Here is a 24,317-nt window from a genome sequence, read left to right as displayed (position 1 = left end):
TGCGTTGTGGACGTACGTGGGGCAACCGAATGAATGTCCCTAATCCGCAACATGCATCCTGATCTCAGTTTTCGCTAGCTCCCCGGCTCCTTTGGCTCAAGCTTCGAGCGCTGCCTCCTTTATGACGTGAAAAGGGTATCAATATAATCCATTGCCGTGTCGTGGGGTTCCGCCTCCCGCCTCCCGCTTTTTGTGGTAAACCAACCCCAACCCCAAGGGCGGACAGATCCCGCCTCGTAATGCACCGCGACCCCCGGTTATTCAGAGAAAGAGAAGTCTCAAACAAAAAGACACCGCTGCGTAGAGAAGGCGGGGACCCCCTCCACTCGAACATAATCAAAGCCCCATCGGAGCAGGCGCCTTCTTCTTCCTCCCGCCCTTCCGCCCGCCCTTCTTGGGGCCCTCCCCGTCGACGGCGCTGTTGAGCTGGGCGAGCACCTCCTCCTTCTTGCGGCGGACCTCCTCGGCCTTTTCGTCCTCGAGGGCCTTCTGGCGGGCCTCGAACTCCTCCTCGGCCTTCTTCTGCTCCGCGTAGATGGCCTCGGCCGTCTCGTACTCCTGGCCCGTGGCGCGCTGGTACTGCTCCATGTCGAACGAGACCGTCTTCTGCCCCACGAGGGCGGCGGTGATGCGCTGCGGGTGGACGCGCTCCTCGCGGTTGAACTTGAGCTTGATGTGCTTGCGCGTCTTGCCCCGGAACATGCGGCAGATGGTGTCGAAGTCGGTGCCGAACGCCTGCAGCGCCTGGTAGAAGAGGTCCGTCTCCTCGTCCGTCCACTGCTGCGGCTTGAGGTTGCGCCGCAGGTAGGTGGCCGAGGTCGTGTGGTGCGTGAAGTCGTTCTCTTCGATCTCGTCAAGGTCGCCGGCCTCTTCGCGCGCCCGCGCGTGCCGGTCGACTTGCAGCGAGCGGTGGTCGAGCACGATCTCGCCGTCGATGACTTGGTAGGTTTCGCCGATCGGGGCGCGTGCGTTGTTGTCGATGGGGGTTTCGGCGGGCGCGTCGTCGGTGGCGGCGGGAGTGGGTTGGGGGGTGCTGTTAAGGTCGGAGGAGGGTGTCGCACCGGGGGCTTCGCCGGTTTCCGCAGTTTCGTCATCTTCTTCGCCGGTTTGTTGTCGTTTCCTTCGCTCGTTGTATCGGAGACGCTTAGCACGCTCGCGCTCCATAAGCTCGTCGTGCAGGCTAAACTTCTTGCCGATGTGCATATCCTTCGCCAAGTCGGCCATCTTGACTTGGGTGATGTCGATCTCGACGGCCTCGGCATCGGGCGGCGTGGCTTCGCGTTGTGGCCTCGGGGTTTTCTTTTTGTGCTGCCCTGCGTCGTCCTCGCCGTCTTCTTCGACCTCCTCGTCCTCTACCATGGGTGCGCTGCGCTTTCGGCTCCGTGTCTCCCTAGGGGTCGCCGGTTGGTATCCTTCCTCGCCCGGAAGCGGAGCAGCCCTCTTCCGTGGTCGCTTCCTCGAAGCAGAGGGGCCTGGTTCGCCGGAGCCCTCAACAGCGGCAGCGGTAGCGGTGCGTTTCCGGCCGCGCTTTGGTTTTGCGTTTTGGGAAGCGCCCGTTGCGGGCTCGGGGGCTGTTTCGGTACTCGGCTGCGCCTGTTCGCTGGTAGGGCTTTCAGCGGGGGTCGTTGTGACCTGCGATGGTTGGTCCTCAGGAGCAGCTGCTGGGCTATCGGGAGTCGAGGTCTGGATGGTAGCTGAGACCGGTGCGGTGGTTGGAGTAGTGTTGTGAGTTTGTGTCGTGGATAGAGTCTCTGCGGAGGGAATCGAGCTGGTGGTTGAAGGACCAACAGTAGGGGCAACCGTAACGGCCGGCGACAGCCCATCTGCGCCAGGTTTGGTACCATTATCACCATCTACTATTTGGGAGCCTGATGGGGAGAGTTCTTGTGTTGTGGTATTTTCGAGTTGGCTAGCGGCCAGCTCACTCGTGAGCTCCTCTCTGGAAACCGTCGTGGCAGTACTCCCGTTCCTGCCTTCTTGAACAGACTCCGTTGTGCCGGCTTGAGGGGCCGACTCCGCAGCAACCGATTCTACGCGCTTTCCCTGCCCCTGCAAAGATGTTTCAATATTCCTAAGGGCGCCATCGGCCTGGACGAGGCTGTCGACTTCGACGGGTGTGCTGGGGCCTGGGTGCGGGGCAGGTTGGGTTGTCAACGAAGAATCCTGAGGCACAGGCGTACTGTTGGACGACCGCTCTATAGTCGAGGGACGAGAAGCATTCTGTGACCCTCCTTTACCAACCGGGCGGCGGATGGCGGCCTTTGGCTTGAAGGCAGATTTCTTATTCAACATCTTGTCGATTCACTGCCCCGCAGTCGTCTTTCGCTCTCACCGGAAACGTGCGCAATTGCAATTGCGCATTGCCCGAAATAGTGCCAGGTCGGCTCTAGAATTCTCGATTCCGGCCCGAAAGTAGTCGGCGCGGGGCGTGGTCGATTGTGAAAACCCGTCGAGGTGGGTTGGCAAGTTCTGGGAGTTGAATTGAACGAGTCACGGTCACGGCTGCAAACAAGAAGTGCAAAGGCATTTCAGATCGAAAGATGGCGCTCAAAAAGCGGGCGCGACGTGGGGCGGAGGGTGATAAGACAATGGGATGCTGAGCACTAGAATAAAATAGGCCTAGCGCCATGCCGCAGCATTCGAAAATGACCCTTCCTTGGTCGAACATGCATGCAACTCGGCGGCCCGTTCTTTCTCTCGTCCCTTTCCATTCCCAAACTGCACGCTCCTTTTCACCACCAGGCTCTTGCCTTTCAGCTTCATTTTTTTCGGGGCGTCGCCCGAGGCTCAGGTCGACAGATTACATTTCGCCCTTTCCCATTCCTCGGCTGCGATCTCTGTCTTTTTCCTCTTTTTTTCCTGCTTTTATCACCTCGTCGCTGCGCTTTTTCTGATGCCGATTGCCACCTCTCCATCCGCGTTGCCCCGTCCTGCCACCTTCGCCAAGATGGAGGACAGGAAGAGACCCGCGTCTGGCGCGGTCGATGACTACGCTCCGCCGAGCAAGCGACAAGCTGTTAATGGCGGCGGCAAGTCAAAAGACGACTCTGGCGACATGAAGGAAGAAGCCTGGATCGAGGTAAGTGTGTCACACGACAGTCACTGCGTCGTCATCCTCTCGCCATCCCGCACCTCCCCAAAACCTGACCCATGCCGCCGTCGCGCCGATGCCGCGTCCATCCCGCGGCGACAGCTGGCATCAAACGCGGCGGTTTTGCTGCGTTTCCTTGCCTTGACTGTGGCTAATGCGCGGCTTGCTGGTAACAGCACGCCTGGCTCCTCTCAGGCCTCTCCCTGTTTTCAGTGCCCTCCTTCCACCTCCAATCATTCCGCTGCCTCTTCGCTACGATGTACATGGAGACTCTTTGCATGGTCAAGGGCGACGGGTTGGCTGACATGGGCGTCTGCAGGAATACCAAAAGGGCGCCATATATCGCCAGATGCTCGAGTACAAACGGGAGAAGATAAATCTAGAAAGTCGCGTTCAAGAACTCGAGAAGGGTTCGACAGATCATGACGACCACATCCGTATAGTCGACTCATGGGTGCTCCAGGTGCGTACGTCCCGAAACCCGACCGCCACGTGGACCCCGCTGACCACGCCTAGCTGCTGCAAGAAATCGAGCTGTTAGTCCAGGGCGCAATATCATCTCGCAGCTCGGCAGATTTAGTACCGGGATCCGCCCTTTCATTCAAGGATAGCAAAGAATTCCAGAGGCACCTCGACGACAAGAAGACAACCTTCAAGTCAAAGACGGACGCCATACTAAAGCGACTGGCTGACGCGCGAGGTGAGGTCAAGCCGGAAGTAGTACAGCTCGAATCCCACATCAACTCTTTACTGGCGCGGCAGAAAGAATTGGTTGTTAAGGTTGACCGACTCGAGACACAAAATGCGTCACTCTCGGAACAGTACGACAAGGCCACCCTGAAGGTCATCAAGGCGGAACGGAAGCTGGATCGGGCGAAGAGCGCGCAAGTACAAAAACTGGAGCAACAAGCCCTCGCTGGTGCCACGGCTCATCCGGCCTCGAAAGACGAAAACGATGCCAATTCCGGCGCTGCTAACGGCGATAGCGGGGCGCTCAAGCTGCAGTATCAAGAGGCAATGGCTGTTGTGGCCAAGCAGAAGCAGCAGCTCGAAGCCGCGTTAGCCGAGAACAAGGAGCTGATTGACGAAAACTCGACTTTCAAGATCAAGAAGGAAGCCGTGACGGACGAGGAGTACGCCCGAACCGAGGTTTTCAAGCATTTCAAGGGACAAAATGAGGATCTTATCAAACGCATAAACCACCTAGAGGCGACGAACAAGCACCTGCGCGAAGAAGCGGAGAAGCTGCGTGGGGAGAGAACCGAGTGGAAATCCAAGCTGGAAGCCGAGGCCCAGATTGCCGCGTTGGAACTGGAAGATCAGCTCCAGCAGAAGGACCAGGACCTCACCCGAATCCGCTCCGCCCGCGATGAGCTTCTAGCCGAGGTCACGATGCGTAAAGCCAGTCAGGACCAGGAGAAGACGGCCTTGACCCAGATCAGGGAGCTTGCGGAGGCCCAGGTGGACCGCATTGCCGAACTCGAGTCGGAGCTCGAACGACTACGACCAAACGAGGACACTGCTATGCCGGACGCGCGCCCGGATCTCGATGCTCTGGCTGTTGAAGACCTACGACAAAGATATGTGAAACTGGAAAAGGATTTCGAGGCCATCAACAAGGAATTACCACTCTTGGAGAAGTCGTACAAAAAGTCGATGGCGCTGGCACACAAGAAGGTCATGGACTTCCAACAGCTCGAGGACCGAGTCGCGACGCTCACAGCCGAGAAGAGCAAAGCGGACCAGAAGTACTTCGCTGCGCGAAAGGACATGGACATCCGAACCGCCGAGATCCGGACGCTTCGGGCGCAGAATGGGAAGAGCTCCGAGATCATCTCGCAGCTCAAAGACGTTGAGATGCACAACAGGACTCTTATTGGGAGCCTCGAGAAGCAGATCGCAACGTTGAAGCAGGACATTTCGACGGCTATGGCGGAGCGGAAGAGGCTGGAGCAGCTGAGTGCTGATGCGACACGACGGGCGGACTCGTGCAAGTCTCAGATATCCAGCCTCGCCGATCTCGTGAAAGCGAAGGATGGGGCTGTTGGCGCCACGAAGGAACAGCTCTTAAAGACCGAGACCGAGCTGGAAAAGCTTAGGGTTGATGTCAAGGAGATCGGCAAGGACTGCAACAAATGGAAACTCAAGTGCCAGGGCAATTCGTCGGAGGAGGAGGAGGCGCTGAGGGTGAGTTGGCCCGCCCGCGTTGTGTCTGGCTGTTGTTGCTAACGATGTGTAGAATTTGGTGATCTGCTCTGTTTGCCGGAGTAATTTCAAGAACACGGTCCTCAAGGGGTGCGGCCATGTGTTTTGCGGCGGTTGTGTTGACGATCGGCTGGCGAATCGCATGAGGAAGTGCCCCAGTTGCAACAAGGCCTTCGACCGATCTGATGCCATGGCCGTCCATCTATGAATGAAGTTCTGCACAGGGCATAACCAAAGCAGACAGTCTCCAGAGGCGCAAACGCGCCCAGGGACACGACACAGCCCCGCAGTTTCCGCTCCACGGCCACGACGGTGGGGGCAGACAAACGCGGCGCCGAGCGCAGGATTGACGACCAGATGCGTGTACGAGCAAAAGCTGTTGGATCCTTTACAAATGTAATTTATTGGTGTGTGATTAGGACCCGGGATGCGTTGATCAAGTGAGGGCAAGGTTGGGCAAGCCCAAAACGGGTTGCGGGCGGTGATTTATGGTTCGCGTGGAGAGCAGGATATAGAACCGGGGTCACGAGGGGAAGCTACGATATTGTACAAAGCGAGTATTGATACCTATACAGTCTTAATCTTTCTCTGCCGTCCCTCAACGGCGACTGGTCGATCCGTAGCCGGTGCTCTCCTGGCGTGCGCCGGACCCTGAGCTGCTTGCGGTTGAAGAGCTCCCACTGTCGCCCCTGGAACCAGAGGCAAACCCGGAAGAGGATCGAGAATAGCTAGGGCTGTCGTACCGGGTATTGCTCCGCTGTCCGCGGTTGCTGCCAGCCGCATATCCCGCCGCCGCACCGCCCGCCAGACCAGACCAAAACCCAGGAGTCCACCCCCCACCGGACGACGACGATGACGGCTTCGGTCCCGAACCGGGATACGGCGGCGGCGGATCATTGCGACGGCCACCTCCACCTCCACCACCACCGCCTCCGCCTCCCCAGCCCGGTCTCCAACCCCCACCACCACCACCACCACCTCCAGCCCTCGGAGTATGATCAAGACTAGCCTCGATCGCCGACATAATAATCCACCCCAGCACCCCAAAAAACACAATCCAAAACACCACCTGCGGCCACTTCGCCGCCCCATCCCCCTTCTCCCAACCATTCCACCCCTCCCAACCCCCATCACCACCACCACCACCACCACCCACCCCGCCCTTCTCCCCTCCATACTCCCCCCTAACCTCCCGCAGCGTATACTCCACCCCACAACTCCCCCTCAGCACATACTCATCATCGGCCGACGCGTACCCCTCACAGATCACCTCGGTGCGCTCCAGCCGGATCCCGGAGGGCACCGACGCCGTGCACGCCCACTCGATGTCCTGGGAGGAGTAGGAGGAGCCTTGGTTGGTGCAGCGCATGGTCTGGATGGCGGCGCGCTTGCAGAGGGGGCGCGGGGAGAGGCATTTGAGTTGGGGGATGGGGGCGGTGCGGCGGGCGGTTGTGAGGGAGGGGTGGTGGAGGGTTAGGGATTGGACCTGTTGGGGGGGGATCAGGAGTTAGTTGGGGGGTTGTTTGAGGCGGGATGGGATGGGGATGGGATGGGGCTCATGATGGGATGGGATGGTGGTGAGGGAGGGTTGGTGAAAGGTGAGGGAGGCAAGGGGTCAACGTACATCGGAGAGGAGGATTGCATTCTTGGGGCGCGCGGCGAGGATGGTCGAGGGGAAGGCCAGGGCGAGAAGGGCAAGGAAGATGGAGGGGGTTGTTGCGTTGAGACGCATCGTGTTGGATCGAGACCCTCTGGGCTGCAACGGGATATGCGGTATGTGTGATGGTATGCTAATTTTCTGGTTGAGGTCGGTGTTGATGTTGGTTAACCAGAGGCGGCGACGCAGTGCTACTGATCGAGAGTAAACGACCGTGATGGGTAGGCAGGCGTAAATACTCGGCTGAAGATGAATGCCGCTTTGTTGCGGGTCGAAGCCAGCCTCGCCTCAAAGGCGCGGCGTGAGAAGCGGAAAAAAGACGATGCTAAAATCTATTTCGAGGTGCTCAAGATGCTCCCTTGTTTGCCTTTTCTTTGGCCGAAGTTGTGGCAAACGGCGTTTGTCATAGGTTGATTTGGGGTGTGAGCGGTTGTGGTTTGATGGTGGGGAGAGCTGAGAGGCTTTAAGGTGAGAAAACCAGCCACTGAGTGGCAAACGCGCAATTCCGGGTTGCTGGTTTTATTGACACGTCAGTCAGTTAGTCGGCATTCGAAACGAGCGATGTGTCCATTCAGGGATGAGTCAATTCAAGCAAGGCTGGAACAAAGAAAAGTCGAGATTGAATGTTTGAATGAGGAACTCCACCACAGCAACCTGAAGCTGAGACTGGCCAAGGGAAGAGAGGGGTGCACAGGTGGCTTGACTTTCTGACATATCACTTTCAAGACCGGAACCCTCAGATATCAATATCACATCTCAAACTCGCAATTCCACATTCGTACCCAGTCAAGCTAAAAGAAGCTGATTATAATGTTACGTGCAGTGTGATGCGGAGATGTAGTGTAAATAGTCATACACATCCTACACCCATCCATGACCCCCGTTCCAACTCCCAGCCCTGTCGTCTCTGTCTATCTTAAGTTATGACATATGCCGCCCTGCTACCCAAACGCCCAAAAATACAAATGATATCTTTCGCATTAATTACCCCATTCTACCCACCCCCTTCCATCACATGCATGCTTCATCACACCCAACCCAACCCCATCATCAGCTATGCTTCTCCAAGCTCTGCAAGTTAACCAGCTCCGCATAGCGGCCATTCCGCTTCATGAGCTCGCCGTGGGTGCCCTGCTCCACGACGCGCCCCTGGTCGAACACATAGATAATATCGGCCTTCTGGATGGTGCTCAGGCGATGGGCAACGGCAATAGTAGTGCGGCCCTTGGCAGCCTTGTCGAGCGCCGCCTGCACGACGTGCTCGCTCTCGGAGTCGAGGGCGCTGGTGGCCTCGTCGAGGAGCAGGATCTTGGGGTCGCGGACGAGGGCGCGGGCGATGGCGATGCGCTGCTTCTGCCCGCCGCTGAGCAGCGCGCCCTTGGAGCCGACGACGGTGTTGAAGCCGTCGGGCATCGACAGGATGAAGTCGTGGATGTTGGCCTCCTGGCAGGCGAATTTGATCTGTTCGTCCGAGACCTCGCCCGGCGCGCCGAGTACGATGTTCTCGCGGATCGTGCCCTGGTAGAGGGTGGGCTCCTGCGACACCAGCGCGATGAAGCTGCGGTACTCGTTGACGTTGAGGCTGCTGATCTCCTTGCCGTCGATGAAGATGCCGCCGGCGAGCGGGTCGTAGAAGCGCTCGAGCAGCGCGATGGTCGTGGACTTCCCGCACCCGGACGCGCCGACGAGCGCGACGTACTGGCCGGGCTGGATGGACAGGTTCAGGCCGCGCAGCACGGGCTGCTCGGGCCGGGTCGGGTAGCGGAAGTGCACGTCGCGGAACTCGATGTTGCCCTCGGTCGCCTCGAGCTTCTCGCCGTCGGCCGCCCACGTGTCCACCACGGGCTTGCGGTCGAAGAGCGTCTTGAGCTCGCGCGTCGCCTCCACCGCCTTGCCCATGTCGGGCGCGAAGCTGAAGACGGACCCGGCCGACTGCGCGCCGAAGATGACGGACGCGAAGACGATGAAGAACTGGAACATGGAGTATTCGTAGTTGGCGATCAGGGTGCCGCCGTACCAGAACCCGAGCGCGAAGGCGAGGAACATGAAGGACTGCGACGCCGCGTACAGGATGCTGGACTTGAGCACCGAGATGAGGCTGGACCGCTGCTGGATGGCGAGCGAGGCCTTGTACTGGTTGATGACGTCGTCCTCGCGCGTCAGCGCCGCCACGGTGCGCATGGCCGTGATGGCCTCGGACGCGTAGCTCGCCGAGCCGGAATAGGCGCGCTTCGCCCGGCGCTGGTAGTGCGCCAGCATCCAGAAGCGGAAGAAGCCGCAGCCGATGACGATGGGCATGGTGGCGATGCACACGAGCGCCAGCTTCCACCCGATTGCGAGGGCAACGGCACACGCGGCGATCAGCGTCGTGAACACCATGATAAGAGTCCCGAGCGTCGCACCGCTGAGGCCGGCAACGTGGGTCGTCTCGGTGCTGAGGAACGAGGTGAGCGCGCCGGCCGAGTTCTCGTCCCGGTCAAAGTACTCGACATCCTGGCGGAGCATGGACCGGAACGACCTGTCACGGACCCTGTGGATCAGACGCTCGCTGCACTTGGCGAAGACGACACCCTGAGAGACGAAGGCGATAAACATGACGATGGCGAGCATCAGGTACATGAGGGACCAGAAGGACGCCTCGGACTGGATGAAAGGGATCGACTCCTCCGTGACCGGTACCGACCTGGTTTCGATTAGCAATCCGAGTTCCGCGAGCTAGGTAGCTAGCCACTTGACGGGAGACGGGAGGATAAACACTTACAGAGCGCTGATGAGCTTGGCGAAGAACACAGCCTGGGTCGGGTTACCGCAGCCGCAGATGGCGGAAAAGAACAGGCCGATCAACATGAGCTTCCACTCCTCCCTGTTGAAGCTGGCGATCACCTTGATGAGCGTCCCGAGGCTGTACTGCTTCTTAGCGTCGCCGGTGGTCCGTCCCGCCAGGGCCATGGAGCTAGCGCTCTGCTGGGACTGGCTACGGTTGAGCCTGGCTTGGATGTCGTCCTCGGGGTCTTCGGGCACGCCGGCGCTCCCGCTCCTGCGCGACGCCTTGCGGATGAGAGCTTCCGACTCCACCTTCTCGAGGGCGTCCTCCTCCTCGGCCGTCATCTCGTTGACCGCCGCGATGGCCTGGGCCGTGACGAGGTTGTAGTATGCGCCGCGCTTCTCGAGGAGCTCGTCGTGCGTGCCCTGTTCGACGATCTGGCCCTGCGACATGACGACGATGTTGTGGGCGTCCTTGATGGTTGACAGCCGGTGAGCAATGGTGATGGTGGTGCGGCCCTCTGCGGCAACCTCGAGAGCAGCCTGCACGACACCTTCCGACTTGGTATCCAGAGCACTAGTAGCTTCGTCCAGGAGCAGGATCTTGGGGTCCGACACCACGGCACGGGCAATGGCGATACGCTGCTTCTGGCCACCGCTGAGCAGGAAACCGCGCTCACCAACGTTTGTCTCGTAACCCTCCGGGAGCGAGCTGATGAAATCGTGGGCGTTGGCCTTCCTGGCGGCGTCCTCGATCAGTTCCTTCTGCTTTTCGGGAGCCTCGTGCTCCCACTTTGTCCCGATCAGACCATGGCGGATGTTTTCGTAGATAGTAGTACCGAAGAGTGTGGGCTCCTGAGAGACCAACGCGATCTGCTGACGCAACCAGCGGAGGTTGAGGGTCGAGATGTCGACGTCATCGAGATACACAGCTCCCTCGAGCGGCGAGTAGAACCTCTCCACCAACCCGATGATGGTCGACTTGCCGCTCCCCGAGGCGCCAACAAGCGCTGTCGTCTTGCCGGCGGGGACGGTGAGCGAGACACCGTCCATGACCACGACGTCGGGGCGCGAAGGGTAGACATGCTTGACGCCCTCCAGACGGATAGTGCCGGCTACGCTTTCCAGCTTGGTTCCCTCGCTGCTCGACGGGTCGATCGGGGACTGGCGGTCGATGGTGCTGTAGATCTTGGCGGCGGCGCCGAGTGCCGTCGTGAAGGCCTGGAGGTTGGGCGCAACGTTGCCGAGGTTGAAGGCACCGATCATGACGCTCATCATGACAATCAGGACCTTACTCAGGGGGACCTCCCCGTTCACAAGGAAGCGCGAGCCCATCCAGAAGGCCAGGCCGTAGTTGAGGTAGAGGATGGTCATCATGCCGGCAATCATGACGCCGAGCGTGCTCTTGAGCTTGAAGCCGAAGATCTCGGCGCGGATGAGGTGGCCGTCGTACTGCTTGGCCAGGCGGTCCTGGGTGCCAAAGGCGATGGAGTTGCGAACGCTGCTGATGACCTCCTCGGCAATGGAACCGCCCTGGGCGTAAGCGGCGATGTTTTGCTTCGAATACCTGACGATGAACCGCGAGCCCGTGCCCATGCAGAGCATCAGCGCAACCACGGTGCTCAGCAGGATAAGCGTCAACTTCCAGAAGCTGACGAAGCCGATGACGAAAGCGGCGACGAAGGTAGCGACAGCCGAGAGCGTGAGGCCGACCTTTTCCGAGATACCCTCTTGGATCATGTTGGTGTCGGCCGTGATCCGCGTGGTGACCTCGCCAGCGCCGAGCTTGTCGAAGAAACCAATGTTCTGCCTCATGCAGCTCTCCAGGTAGTGCTCGCGAATCTTGGCGCTGATGTGCTCGCCCGTGTAGATGAAGCCGACGGTGGCGATGTACGTGGTGACGAACTCGCCGATGGCCAGGTAGACAAAGTAGAGCACCAACCTCGCCAGCTCGCCGGTGAACTCGTCGTATGACATGCCACCCCCCGGCGTAAAATAGGCCTGGAAGGTCCCTTGGAGGTTGCCGAAGATGATGGTCATCAGAGGCAGGGCGGCACCGGAGGCGATGGCGCATATGGCGGACACGACGAGGATGATCAGGTCGTTGCGGGATGAGTAGCGGTAGAGCGTGGCCATGCCCACCTTGACGTCGGGTGTATAAACCTGGTCCTTGAGGATCTTGGCCTCCCGCTCGGGGAGGTGGGCGAAGGGGTCAGCGTCGGTTTCTTCATCTTTAGGCGTGACGACTTTGGTATCGGCTTTGGTGAGGTCTACGGCGACATCCTTGTGGTTCCCGTTGCTGTTTTCTGTCGAATCCCCGTTGCTCGACCCGCGTGCTGATGGGACACGGTCCGGTGTGGGCGCCGTGGCCTTCTCGTTCAAGTCGGTGGCGGCCATGGTGTGTGTGAAGGTGAGAGGGGGACGCTCTCGGGGGGTGGGTTTGGTTTCGGGGAGAGACCCGGACACGCCTCCGCGTTGAGGGCGATGTCCCTACGCTTCCAAACGAGTCGTTCGTTTGTAGCTAGGGATCTAGTTCTATGTCCGAAGCAAAACGCGCTCAAAATTCAAGGCTCAGGTCGAGCAACTTGCTCGACTTTACACAATGTGTTGCATCAGTAGACGGATGGGATATCGTGAGTCGAGTGATTATGATTGATGGAAGGAGAAGTTTAGAATAAAAATAGACAAAGGCAAGATATCGCGGAACATGCATGGGGGGGAAAAGACAGACCGGCGAGCAACGCGCCTCGGGTCCGATGTGAACTTATTTGAAGTTGTGAGCCGGCCCCCATCCTCGGTGCCCCCCCCCCCTCCCCTCTCGTTCCACCCCCCCAACCACAACCCATATTCTATTCCAAAACAGAATAGCGCTCCAATGGTAAGGTCGCAGATGGGAACTTCAAAGCTGACTGGGATCCTGCCGATCCAGCCGAACAAATCCGGCCTGCCTGCATAGAATGTTCCTAGGGAGTGTGGGAGTCAACCCCGGCGTTCGCAATTGCCACCGGGCCGATGCTGGGAGAATTCGCCGGAGGAATGAGAAGAAAGCGGCACTAGCGGAAACATCTGCGTGCGGATATTCCTCGCTTCCAAAGCTGCTGCTGACCAGCCAAACGGCGCACCCTGGCCCGATGCCCCACCACGCAAATTACAGGGTCCCGCTCTCCCGTCACCGATGCCCGATGGGGGGCACTTTTGTGAATATTTCACCGCTTCCAACACTTCTTTTTCCAGCTAGCTTTTCGTCTCACAAGCCAACAGCACATGGTGAACCATTCGGATTCGGATTCGTCTCAAGGATGAACTGCACAACGCACCTCGTACAAATAATGTCCCGCGCTGAGTCGAGTCCGGTGGATGTACAACGTCAAGCACAAGGCGCCCACTGCGAGTGCGCTGCGACCCCTCTATCCTCTTTTTTACACGGTGATTACCATTATCCCGAATGACGCATCGGTAAGGTTGAAGGAAAGGGAGGATTCGAATGCTGTGCAACCATCCATTTACGGGTGAAGCGAGAAAACGTGGGTACGTGAGCCAAGGCTACCGGCAAACCGGGGCCCCGGGGTTTAACAACCTCCGAGATGATTCATCGGAGACTGTTGATTTTCCAGCCTTTGCCGCATCCAGAGGGCAGGACAGAGAGATACGTTGCAATCCTTCGCGAACAGGCAACGGGACGACCGAATTCAACGAGGATCAATCCGCTCTGGGAAAAAGATCTGAAAAGATCTGGAACAAAGCCGCCCTCCCCGACGCCCTCGATAAGCTCCCGTAACTTGGCACTTGGCGATGCATGGCGCTTGGGCCGGCTCGGGCCTGGTTGACAGCTGCAGTTCACAGGATGGGGGCCTACTTCTCTTTGGAGACACGACTCGATACGGCTGAAAAGCAGCTCATCCGCCGGTCATGAACGGGAACCCCAGGGCCACGGGACGTGAGGGACTCTCTCCCGGAGAGTTAATGACGCCCGTGTGGCTGAGTTAAGTGTCCTCCTGTTTCACCTTGCCCCCCGGCGAACGAAGGAAGCCTGAGCACTTCAGGTACGGACATAAACGGCGTTTGGGTTTATGGGTGACGAAGTACGCGTCCATGAAATACGCACAGGGGGAATATGCAGGACGCATCTCGGTTAGTTAGGATCCAGCCGGGCAGTCACCTCAGCCCTGCCTGCATCCTCCGAGGAAACATGGGATGATATGTCTGAAAATGGCAATTCAATCTCTTCCATCCACAGTCCCAAGTCTGGCTCATGGATTAAGGTAACCTAACCCCGATATGTCCACGAGTCGGGGAGATAGATGTTTGCAACTGCCCGCCTCTGCTTACTGTCGGGGGACGGAAGTTTCCAGGCCTTCTTCTGCCCAGAACAATCCCCGCGTGCGGCCGACATGGGTCAATCCAGACCGTCTGAGATCGGCCGCAATTGCCCGTGGAGCCGATGGCCGGATTGGAAAAACCAAGACGCCTATCGGAGCGGGGCTGTCCTAATCGGCAATTTTCGGCGGGGATGCAGCGACACCGCCCAAAAATTCCCATGGCAGAAAAAAATCCCCAGTTGAGACTGACCTGAGTGCAAGTCGCTGGTTGCTGGAGACCACAGAGGAGCTTTGTTGACGCTTTTGCACCACAACACCACCTCGAAACCAGCCCCTCCCTTACCCTCGCCGGACATCAATCGCAATCCACCACCACTAGAAACCCCAATCCAAACACCCGCCACCATGCCCAAATCAAAACGCGCCAAGGTCTTCCACCTTACCCAGGTGACCAAGAAGACACGCGAGCAAAAGGACAAGCTCTTCTCCAACATCCGCGAGTCCATCCCGCAGTACCAGCACTGCTTCGCCTTCAGCATCGACAACATGCGCAACAACCACCTCAAAGAAGTCCGCCACGAGCTGTCCGACTGCCGGTAAGGAGCCCCCCCAACATCCTCCGCCCGGACCACCCACCCCCCACCACCCCCCCTCCAAACCAAACCAACCCCAAACCCCTCCAAAAGCTAACCAACCGTTTCCCAAACCAACAGCATCTTCTTCGGCAAAACCAAACTCACCGCCCGCGCCCTCGGCACAACCCCCGAAGACGCCCAAGCCGACGGCATCCACCTGCTGACCCGGTACCCTCGCCGGCTCGGTCGGCCTCCTCTTCACCAACCGCGCGCCCGAGGCAATCACAGCCTATTTCGACTCGCTAACCCACGTCGATTTCGCGCGCGCCGGCACGGTGGCGTCGCGCACCGTGACCGTCCCGCCCGGGCTGGTGTACTCGACGGGCGGGGAGGTGCCGGCGGAGCACGACGTGCCCGTGGCGCACACGCTGGAGCCGGAATTGCGGCGGCTGGGCATGCCGACGCGCATGCTGAAGGGGAAGGTTTGTTTGGGGGGCGATGAGAGTGGGGAGGGGAATGTGGGGGGGTACACGATTTGTAAGGAAGGGGAGGTGCTCGACTCGCGGCAGACGCGGTTGTTGAAGCTGTTTAGCGTGTGCATGAGCGAGTTTCGCGTTGGGCTGTTGGCGTACTGGAGTGCCGCCAGTGGTGAGGTTACCGAGTTGGAGGGGGCCAAGGAGAGGTTGGCGATGCTGCAGTCGCAGCAGCAGCAGGGGAAGGGGAGTGGGAAGGGGAAGGCGAAGGAGGCGGATGATGAGATGGATGAGGATGAGGAGGATGACGAAGAGGAGGCGTGAGCGGAGCAGGGTGGCCATCTGTTTGTTTCATTGTGCATATAGGGTACTTTTGCATGATACCATAGCTTTTTCTGGGCTTGGGTTTTCGGATACTGGCGTCTGGGAGGCGGGTAAAGTAAAAAAGAAGGGTGGAAATAGAGCAGGTCATTGCCGTCAGTCACTCGTGCTCCGCCGTCCTAGTTTGTTGTCATCGGCTATCTAAGCATTCCGCTTCTCTTCCCCGGCAACACTGGTCTGCAAAGCTAGATTGAGACTCGAGGGAATGAATGGGATGCCACTGAATACAGGAAACTTACACATTGGCGGGCCATCAGAAAAAAACACATCCTGCAGCCCAAGTCAAGCTCACCCGCCTTCCCCTCCCCCAGGCCAGCAGTAGGAAACAAAAGAGTCCCTTACCTCTGACCTACCTTCACGTCGTTCTTATTTAGCAAAACGATTATTACCTAACACCGCTTCCTTGCTCCGTTTTTGTTACAGGCATCAAGAAGTAAATAAATACAAAGCGAAGAATGGTTACCTTCCCGCGAACTCTTGTTCGTACTCGGGGCAAAAAGGCATTGCAGCAGCACGGCCATTGCACGGCTGGCTTGCTTCTTTAGGCAGGTAGTTCCTTGGGCGACAGTAAGGATCCGGGCAGTCCTGGGCGGTTCCGGGTGACATGCAAGCCTCCTGGAGCAGTAGGCGCGGCCTTGCTCCGACGGATGAGGAGAGGTTACCTTGCCTGTCAAAAGACCGGCCGGCCGGGAGGGCATCTGCTGAATGAATGCCCTCGCCAGAAGTAGTTTGGTTTTGCCTGCGCCTGCTGGCAGAGTCGGTGTTTTGACGAGACGGCTTACCCTCATTGTCGAGATGAGACGAATCAGGGAGACGAAGAAAACGACAGTCAAGAAAGTGATACCCACCACAAGACAAGGGTCAGTCTTGTTAGTAGCGTCGCAACTTCCTGGGGTCTTCGTAGCCGCCGCCTTCGTAGCCGCGCTTCCGGGAGTCGTCGTGGTCTCTGGGCCGGTCGTAGTCTCTGCCACCGCTGCCGCCGTACCCACCATTCTCGCCGCCGCCGCCGCGGGGCCGGATGGGCTCCATGTTGCTGCCAGACTGCCGGGGGTTGCGGTCGCGGTAGCCTCCGCCGCCAGATCTGTCATCATATGAGCGTGAGCCGCCGCCGTCACGACCATACCCACCGCCTCCTCCTCCTCCGGGACCGTCCCGACGGTTGTCGCGGCCACCGTAGCCACCACCGCCAGGTCCGCTGGGGGCGTTAGGGGGGCCGCCGAAGCCACGATCGCGGTTGCCATACCCGCCACCTCCGGGACCACCGGGACCACCAGGACCACCGGGGCCGGAGCGGAACCCACCGCGGTCGCCAAAGCCGCCGCCGCCACCTCGGAATCCGCGATCGCGTCCCCCTCTGAAGCCGCCGCCGAAGCCGCCCCGGAACCCACCACCGAACCCGCCGGGACCCATGGGCCTGGCCATGGACGCCTTGGTGTATCCGCGGCCGCCGAGACCACCTCCCAGACGGCGGGGCTTCCACCCCTTGACGGTCCTGCCCCTCTCGACGTCAACCTTGATGCGGCGGTCCTTGATACGAATACCGTCACATCCATCCAGAGCAGCTACTCGCGCACGCGCCAGATGCGCATTTGTCAGTAACGCCTTACCATGAGATCTTGTTACCTTTGCGGTAGGAGGGTGGGGTGGAGGAAGGGAGAAGGGAGGACTGGCAAGCTTGAGGGCCGTGAATGTCCTGGGGTGGGTTCCGGCAAGCGGCGGGATGGCAGTGTCAGAATCAAAGTGGCAGCATTACCTCTCATATCCTTCTCGCGCTCGAACACTACGAAGCCGTAGCCGCGGTGAGGCTTCTTCTTCTTGTTCCCCTTTTCGTGGGCATGGGTGTCACGAATGATGCGGATCTGTTGAGGTCAGCCTACCATCCACGGCAAGGGCGAAGAGAGGGGAGGAGGTACGCACGCGCTCAATAGGCCCAAACCGTCCAAACTCGCGCTCCAAATCCTTCTCGTCGGCGCTGTAGTCCAAACGCGCCACAATCAGCGTCTTGAACGCATCGCCGCGAATGTTTTGGTCGTCGTGGGGCGAGTCTATAGAAGCAAAACGCATTAGCTCCACGATCAACCGACACAAAAACCGGAACCCAGGGAAACGACGCACAATTTTTCGGGCCCTCGGTAACGACTTCCTCCACCTGGTGCACTTTCTCGCGCTTCTTGCGATCGCGCGCCTCGAGCCAGCTCTCGGTGGGATGGTACTCGTACTCGCGCTCGTACTCGGCGAGGGCCGGCAGGAACTGAGCGACGCCGGATACAGCGGCCGTCTTGCGCTGCTCGGGCGCGTGGTCGGATGGCGGTACCCAGCGCAGCGGCGGGCGCGGCGCAAAGAGCGCGAGAAGGTTGGGCGGGAGCCGGTCCGTCATTGTGGGTGCTATTTATTCCTTTTCGACGCGACTTGTTGGCTGTGATCGACAGAGAATGTTCGCAGAGGGTGCTGTCAAGGGCGAAATATCGGTCGCAGGTTGATGCCGGGTGCTGGCCGTTGATTAGTATAGTGCCCGATGATATACGCGCGACCCGGTTGATTAGCTCGCGATGGGCATGGGCGAGGTGTTGGTTTGGGACGAAGAAAAGGGACCCGGTCGAAAAAGCGAAGCTCGCGATGGAAAGCATGCCTGGCCTTGTTCCTGCGCGGCCCTGCATTGGGCCGTGCACGACACACTTGAGTTGCGACCAATAATGTGGTTGTAGACCCACTTATCTTTCTGCCCGCGCTTGAACCGAACCCTGACCATTTTCTGTCGATGCAACTCGCGATCTCGGTCATGCTCTCCGGACGACGACGGCGACCATGACGGTAAGGGCATTACAACAAATCTCCACCGGCCGGGTAAGACAGTCCAGACATTCCACTTTGTCCTCTTGGCAAGTTCTAACTATGGTCTAGAATGGCGTGGGATCCTTCATCTTGCAATGCAAGAAGATGGACTTTCACTACTGCGACTGGGCGGGTAGTTCCAAGGGCATGAAGTATGTTCTCCTTGTCTTTTCTGCCGATGCTAGCAATCAGTTGTACTAACCAATTTCCAGCGGCTTCATCAAGTCCCTCCTCCCCAAGTTCGCCGCCTCCAACACCCAAGTCGAGTTCGCCGTCTCCCCCCGGCCGTCCAAGCACCCCGTCATTATCGCACAGTACATCAATGGCCGCGAAAAGGCCATCTGCGTGCGCAACATGGAGCCCTACGAGATCCTCAAGAAAGCCGAGCTGCTCCGCGACGCCAACGGCGAGAAGAACCGGAGGGTCACCAAGCCCGTACAGAGTATCAACGAGTCCGTCAGAGGCGTATGGTCCCCGTACCACGGGAATGGGCTCAAGGTATAAAAGGTTGGGTTTGTGGGGATGGCTGTATGAAAGAGCGTGTATATGGCGCAATGTTGTGTAAAAATACAAATAATCATACATCACTACTCGCTCAAGGTAGAGTAACAGTGTATGTACAGCACGGTCTAGGAAGGGATAAAAAGGCATTTCGGCGGGTTTGGGTTCATTAAGTTTCTTTCTCATCTCTATATCCTCCCTAGGGCGATCCCGTTCTCCGCCTTTTTGGGTTGTCCCAGGCGCCCTACTTGAGCCTGCCACTGTGTTTTCTCCCTTGGCGAAAACGCTTACAGGTTGGAGTTGATGATGTCGACAACTGGTTTTGTTAGCTTCAATACACGGCAGCTTTTGGATTGGGGGGCATACACTCGGGCTTTAAGCTGGCACCGCCAACCAGGAAACCGTCAATGTCCTTCTCCTTGGCCAGATCCTTGCAGTTCTTGCCGTTGACGCTGCCGCCGTAGAGAATGCGGGTCTCATCGGCGACGGCGTCGCTGACCTTGGCCTTGAGCCACTTGCGGATGGCCTCGTGCACCTCCTGGGCCTGCTGGACGGTGGCGACCTTGCCGGTGCCAATGGCCCAGATGGGCTCGTAGGCGATGACGATCTTCTTCCAGTCGTCGCCCGAGACCTTGGCGGCGAGGGCGGCCAGCTGGCGCTCGACGACGGCGACGGTGTTGCCGGCCTCGCGCTCCTGGAGCGACTCGCCGCAGCACCAGACGACGCTGACGCCGCCGTCGATGGCGAACTTGGTCTTGGAGGCCACCACCTCGTCCGTCTCGCCCAGGACGGTCCGGCGCTCCGAGTGGCCCAGGATGGTCCACTCGACCTCGCTGTCCTTGAGCTGGGCGACGCTGATCTCGCCCGTGTAGGCGCCGTTAGGCTTGTCGTAGACGTTCTGGGCCGACACCTTGACGCCCTCCTTCTTGAGCTCGTCCTGTGCGAGCTGGAGGTAGAGGGCCGGGGGGGCGATCACGACCTCTGCGGGCGAAGGGGTTAGCTAGGTCCCGCTCCCACTTTCCCAGCTTCCTTGACGCCCAAGGGGCTAACATACCAACATTGGAATCCAATTGTGCTTCGTTCAGGCCCTTGACGATGCTCTTGATGGACTCCTTGGTCCCGTTCCTAGTTATAGTGGTGGTCCGATCAGCTCTCCGGAGCTCCAACGCGGGGTTTTGTACCTGGGGTCATGGCGGGGTAACGCGGCCTACGTACATCTTGAAGTTGCCGCCGACGAAGAACTTGCGAGCCATGTTGGGCGGTTGTTTCTGATGGTATTATAATAAGATTCAAGAAATAAGAGCACAAGTGACAGTCTCGAAATATGGTTGAGTGTTGAGGTGCTTAACAGAGAAGTTGTCCGAGAGTGGAAGTGGGATGGGGGAGCTGCGGGACTAAAAAGTGGTGCTCAGCTCGGGATTTGGTGCAACCTTGTAAGTCCACACCCCACGGAATGGAGCACCTGTACGTCAGTCTTGCCAATGGACTCTCCATACTTAGGGAGGTATTCGCTGCTACATATGCGCGTTTTAAACCCCTATTTAGGGAATGAGTAAACATTGCGCTTCTCTTTAAAATTGTGCTGCGTGGTGACAGACCCGTCTCCATGTTCCCAGAATCTACCTGGTAAAACATCCAAATGCCCGTCCCGGAAAGGATCGAGGTCATGGATATTTCCCAATGTTCCGACACGCCATGTCTCCGTCCTGGAGATTTCGGCTCAGACCGGCTATTGATACTCCACAAGAAGCCGGGCATGCCCGGTCCGGCCCGGCCCATGAACTCCCGGCCTCGCTTTCGTCCTTCATCAGCCTAGGCATGCTTAGCGATTCCTAACAAAGAAGCCGCCTCTTGGCTGGGCTATCCGGTCTCTCCGCAGAAGTGTCTCCTTCAGGTCAACCGCCTGCTTCTTCACCTTGGGAGCCAACCTCGCATCACCGGCGCGCTTAACCACCCGATAAGCTGCCGAGCCCAGCCGTTTGTCCTTTGGGAGTTTAGGCTCGCGAAGTAAGGCCTGCTCGACGCCCCCAAGTTTCCTCCGCTTGTGCTGTCCATTGGCGGCAGGGTCGGCTTGCTGGGGCACATCGTCCTCGTCGTCCGACTCTAGGAATTCAAGAGGTAGGAGTTTCGGCACTTCCCTCTTCCTCTTCTCCGTCTCCAACGTAGGCTCGTCAACGCTCGGAGTGACCTCATCATCCTCGTCATCTTGCCTAGTGGGCTTTTTCTGAGTCCGTTTCCTCTCCTCTGCCTGCTGCCTGAGGAACGTATCACGCTCCTGCCGTTTCCGCTTCAAAGCAGCAGCTTGTCTGCTAGAATTAGTGACCGCCGTGAGTTGAGGGACGATTTGGGTTTGACTTACTGCTCGGCCGCTTTCGCAGCAGCCCCAGCGGCTTTCAGAGTCTCAGCTTCCGCAGCACGTGTAGACACGGCCTCGGGCGGCGCCTCATCGTCGGAATCCTCCTCATCCTCTTCCTCGTCGTCTTTCCCACCCGTTCCAGCAGCCGTTTCCGTTGGCTTGGCGATGCTGTTTTCCATAGGATCCCTGGACGGTCCCTCCCTCGGGGTCACAAACTCATCGTGCTCACTATCGTCGAATGTGATGTGCTTCCTATTCTCCTTCGGCGTCTTGAACACATCCTCGTCGTTTCCCTCCTGGCCCTCTGAAGCTGAGGTTCCAACCTTTGACCGCTGCAACTCGGCCGATGTTGGTAGCGGAATTTCAATGCTGACGTGCCTGTGCTTAGCAGACCCCGTATCCCTGCTACGAACAGCCAGCTTTGCGCTTGACAGGGAGTCGTCTTGCTGAAGTTCTTCCTCTTCTTGGGGCTCCGGTTTGTACTTGATGCCGGCTGCCCTAAGCAGTGGCTGTTGCTCATTGATGTCTTCGTTGTCGTCGATTGGTTCCGGGACGTCATCCTCAACGTCGGGTGCCTCTGGCTCAGAATCTGATGAGAGGATCTCGATCACATCCTGGGCTTTTTGGCTTTGCTCTTGCAGCTTTTGTGACCTGCGAGTGGCCATGCCGCTGAATCACTCAGACAGAGAATATCTTGAGAAGAAAAAAGAAGATCGACACTATCCCTAATTTTGAAGGGTTTTTAATGAACGTTGCCGTGTAAATTATGTTTTTCTTTAAAGCTCGGTTTGCTTCATGAGTGATGAACTGCAGAAGGCCCCAATACGCCGTTTTCCCTGAACTTTTTTTTTTTTAGTTGCAACGGTTCGGATTGCTGAAGACTGATTGGGTACTGGTCTGTGAATGGACCCACCAAATTCGGTGCCTGCCCCGACGGCTGGTCCGAGTGCCCCTGCAGCCCATGGCCATCTCGCGGCACGCTCGAAACTTCATTCAGCACACTGTGCAAGTGAGGTGCCAGTTCAAGTGTTCTTTCCATGGGTTGCTTGTTCCACTCATCACTCAACACCATCACCAACCGCCTACACCGTGTAAAGTCAACGCAAAATGCCTGCATATTCAATTCCAACTCCAAAGAGCTCATGATATCGGCTGGTTAGTCAACTATTCGGATGCTCAAACAAAATACACCTACCAGGTCGCCAAACCGTCACTCAATTCCGCCATAAGCGTTTTCAGTCATGTTCTCACTACGGGCGTCAGTCCCGGCAAGACGGGCTGCTTGTGCTATCCTCCAGCCAAATGTGTTGACTTCACAACTCTTGGTACCCCCGTGTCACGGACAAGCCCAACAACAACAACCACCACATCATCAACAGCGACAACAACGACGACAGTATGCAATGCGTTCCCCTTCACTTTCAAAACGCCCACGACCCGGACCCGCTGCACCGGTCGATCCGCTCTTCAAGGACGTCCCTGTTCCATCTGTAGACTTGTGGCGGGAGTTTAAAAATAAACGAGGGCTCGGGGACGTAACTCCGGAGACTTGTCTCCACGCATTCACGCAATTTTGCCTCGTTGCTTCCGGTGGTTTTTCTAGCGGTGAGCCGGCTATCATTTTACAAAGGGGTAAGTTCGAGGCGGCTGGCCAACCCATGACTCCGTGACTCTTACCCCGGAAACTAAAGGTCTACAGACTTCAACATCGACCTCATCACGTTACATTACACTGCCCTGCCACTCATCACTGGGGAAGCACGCCTCGGAACGGTAGGGTACTCCATGCTTTTCGTGGCCTCAAACATGGGCTATATACCCTCCACCATCACAGCCATGGGCATCGTTACGCAGTCGGGTAAACAACCCGACTTTGCAAAATCCAAGACGTGGCGTGCACTCGAGACGAACTTCAAGCGGTTGCTTCGAACCGAGAACAACCCAGACGTCTTCACCGTGCAGGGCCTCGTCCTACTGCATCAAGGCCAGCCCGATAGCTACGTGCTGAGCTTCTTCGATAAGGCCATCCAAGCAGCAGGTGGCACCTCACCGAGGACAGCAGACCAACCGGGACCAGGGGAGCAAGGCATCCCAGCAATCCGCAAACCGAGATGGACATATGAGAATTTCTGCCACCTGGAGCGTGGGCGCCTCTTGCTGAAGCGCAACCGCACAGAGGAAGCCGTGGCCTCGTTCAAGACCGCCGCGCTAGAGCTGGATCACCCCGACGGCTATGTTGAGTTGGCTAAACTACTGCCCGACGATGCGCCGGAACGAGAGACGTACCTCCTGATGGCCGCCCAGACCGGTAACTTTGAGGCCTGTCGGCTTCTTGCCTTGTACATGGCCGATAAGGCAGCAGACCCGGCGCTCCCGCGGGATGATCGTGCCCACGCTGGAAAGATGGCCCGCGAATGGGCAATGATTGGACCGGACCCCGAGAAGAGGGGGGAGGTGGAAGCGCAGGTGAATGAGAAGTTGAAAGGCACAACTCCACTGGGCTGAAGAAGTGAAGTGTTCTCGAGTCCGAACCCATAAGGCCCTGAGAGCACGAGATACTGCTCCGCGGGTTCGGTTCTGTGGCCGGGCTCTTCGTTACAGAACCTTCGCCCCCAACAGGCTCACATGTATATGCAATAGGGGAACAATAGCGGACGGAATTACTGTACTTTATTGAAGGACACTATAGGATAGAGAGATACCCACTTGGAATGCTTTCTGGGCATGGCCTCCTTTACCTATCCTTTTTCTACCGTTTCTGATACCACGACCGGCGTCAATCTCAACTCCCAAGCTCACACCACAGGCATTTCATCAATGTTTAGAAACTTAGCGCTCTCTTCACGCGAAAATGGCAGTTTCGATTACTCAAGTCAAAGCAAACGAACAAATGTGCTGATGTTGGCCATGTATTTCTCACCGATTAACCCAAATACTATTATCAGCGACCAGGAAGTGTATGCTGCAACTAAACAGAACATGCTATTGTATTGCAAACTGCGAAACCGAAGAAGCCAAACCGTCGCCTGAGAAACACGTAACCATGTATATAACTCCGATCATTGCCGAGCCGCTCATTGAAATAGGTATCAGTATCCGAGGCCGTTACCCAGTTGCTCAAAACGCCGGGCTAGGTGAACCGATCCCATCGCCAACCCAAGTAA

General features: G+C 58.0%; 10 protein-coding genes across 10 annotated transcripts; 4 read left to right on the top strand and 6 right to left on the bottom strand.

The window, feature by feature from the left end:
• Positions 1 to 336: 336 nt before the first annotated feature.
• B0H64DRAFT_359431 (uncharacterized protein) lies at positions 337 to 2,540 on the bottom strand (the record flags this gene model as incomplete). The annotated part of the gene is made up of 2 exons (XM_062801679.1): positions 1,789 to 2,540; positions 337 to 1,647 (listed from the first exon to the last, which is right to left on the bottom strand). The coding sequence occupies exons 1-2, from the start codon at positions 2,290 to 2,292 to the stop codon at positions 337 to 339; spliced, it is 1,815 nt and encodes a 604-aa protein (XP_062659162.1). The 5' UTR covers positions 2,293 to 2,540.
• A 92-nt stretch (positions 2,541 to 2,632) lies between these two features.
• Positions 2,633 to 5,883, top strand: B0H64DRAFT_395850 (BRE1 E3 ubiquitin ligase-domain-containing protein). Its single transcript, XM_062803797.1, has 4 exons — positions 2,633 to 3,079; positions 3,411 to 3,554; positions 3,608 to 5,278; positions 5,331 to 5,883. Exons 1-4 carry the CDS (start codon positions 2,894 to 2,896, stop codon positions 5,502 to 5,504), a joined length of 2,175 nt encoding a protein of 724 aa, XP_062659161.1. The 5' UTR covers positions 2,633 to 2,893; the 3' UTR covers positions 5,505 to 5,883.
• An 11-nt stretch (positions 5,884 to 5,894) lies between these two features.
• B0H64DRAFT_442020 (uncharacterized protein) lies at positions 5,895 to 7,028 on the bottom strand (the record flags this gene model as incomplete). The annotated part of the gene is made up of 2 exons (XM_062806610.1): positions 5,895 to 6,782; positions 6,921 to 7,028. The coding sequence occupies 2 exons, from the start codon at positions 7,026 to 7,028 to the stop codon at positions 5,895 to 5,897; spliced, it is 996 nt and encodes a 331-aa protein (XP_062659160.1).
• A 695-nt stretch (positions 7,029 to 7,723) lies between these two features.
• On the bottom strand, positions 7,724 to 12,515 carry B0H64DRAFT_474566 (P-loop containing nucleoside triphosphate hydrolase protein). The gene is made up of 2 exons (XM_062808062.1): positions 9,715 to 12,515; positions 7,724 to 9,636 (listed from the first exon to the last, which is right to left on the bottom strand). The coding sequence occupies exons 1-2, from the start codon at positions 12,111 to 12,113 to the stop codon at positions 8,004 to 8,006; spliced, it is 4,032 nt and encodes a 1,343-aa protein (XP_062659159.1). The 5' UTR covers positions 12,114 to 12,515; the 3' UTR covers positions 7,724 to 8,003.
• A 1,724-nt stretch (positions 12,516 to 14,239) lies between these two features.
• Positions 14,240 to 15,565, top strand: B0H64DRAFT_474565 (uncharacterized protein). Its single transcript, XM_062808061.1, has 3 exons — positions 14,240 to 14,631; positions 14,749 to 14,855; positions 14,899 to 15,565. Exons 1-3 carry the CDS (start codon positions 14,441 to 14,443, stop codon positions 15,405 to 15,407), a joined length of 807 nt encoding a protein of 268 aa, XP_062659158.1. The 5' UTR covers positions 14,240 to 14,440; the 3' UTR covers positions 15,408 to 15,565.
• A 324-nt stretch (positions 15,566 to 15,889) lies between these two features.
• B0H64DRAFT_150675 (U1 small nuclear ribonucleoprotein of 70kDa MW N terminal-domain-containing protein) lies at positions 15,890 to 18,092 on the bottom strand. Its single transcript, XM_062798429.1, has 4 exons — positions 17,580 to 18,092; positions 17,382 to 17,509; positions 17,218 to 17,323; positions 15,890 to 17,026 (listed from the first exon to the last, which is right to left on the bottom strand). Exons 1-4 carry the CDS (start codon positions 17,839 to 17,841, stop codon positions 16,335 to 16,337), a joined length of 1,188 nt encoding a protein of 395 aa, XP_062659157.1. The 5' UTR covers positions 17,842 to 18,092; the 3' UTR covers positions 15,890 to 16,334.
• Positions 18,093 to 18,269: 177 nt separating this feature from the next.
• B0H64DRAFT_373837 (thioredoxin-like protein) lies at positions 18,270 to 18,800 on the top strand (the record flags this gene model as incomplete). Its single annotated transcript, XM_062802297.1, has 3 exons — positions 18,270 to 18,308; positions 18,366 to 18,448; positions 18,509 to 18,800. 3 exons carry the CDS (start codon positions 18,270 to 18,272, stop codon positions 18,798 to 18,800), a joined length of 414 nt encoding a protein of 137 aa, XP_062659156.1.
• Positions 18,801 to 18,972: 172 nt separating this feature from the next.
• On the bottom strand, positions 18,973 to 20,220 carry B0H64DRAFT_150645 (Triosephosphate isomerase). The gene is made up of 4 exons (XM_062798428.1): positions 20,013 to 20,220; positions 19,852 to 19,922; positions 19,164 to 19,778; positions 18,973 to 19,113 (listed from the first exon to the last, which is right to left on the bottom strand). Exons 1-4 carry the CDS (start codon positions 20,048 to 20,050, stop codon positions 19,085 to 19,087), a joined length of 753 nt encoding a protein of 250 aa, XP_062659155.1. The 5' UTR covers positions 20,051 to 20,220; the 3' UTR covers positions 18,973 to 19,084.
• A 25-nt stretch (positions 20,221 to 20,245) lies between these two features.
• On the bottom strand, positions 20,246 to 22,014 carry B0H64DRAFT_395837 (uncharacterized protein). Its single transcript, XM_062803796.1, has 2 exons — positions 21,157 to 22,014; positions 20,246 to 21,103 (listed from the first exon to the last, which is right to left on the bottom strand). The coding sequence occupies exons 1-2, from the start codon at positions 21,816 to 21,818 to the stop codon at positions 20,620 to 20,622; spliced, it is 1,146 nt and encodes a 381-aa protein (XP_062659154.1). The 5' UTR covers positions 21,819 to 22,014; the 3' UTR covers positions 20,246 to 20,619.
• A 148-nt stretch (positions 22,015 to 22,162) lies between these two features.
• Positions 22,163 to 24,025, top strand: B0H64DRAFT_395836 (uncharacterized protein). The gene is made up of 2 exons (XM_062803795.1): positions 22,163 to 22,785; positions 22,853 to 24,025. The coding sequence occupies exons 1-2, from the start codon at positions 22,395 to 22,397 to the stop codon at positions 23,656 to 23,658; spliced, it is 1,197 nt and encodes a 398-aa protein (XP_062659153.1). The 5' UTR covers positions 22,163 to 22,394; the 3' UTR covers positions 23,659 to 24,025.
• The last annotated feature ends 292 nt before the right edge of the window (positions 24,026 to 24,317 follow it).

Source organism: Chaetomium fimeti, assembly GCF_033439085.1.
Source record: "Chaetomium fimeti strain CBS 168.71 chromosome Unknown B0H64scaffold_4, whole genome shotgun sequence".
NCBI lineage: Eukaryota > Fungi > Ascomycota > Sordariomycetes > Sordariales > Chaetomiaceae > Chaetomium > Chaetomium fimeti.
Note: the sequence above shows the minus strand (reverse complement) of the source record. Positions and strands in the feature narration are given on the sequence as shown.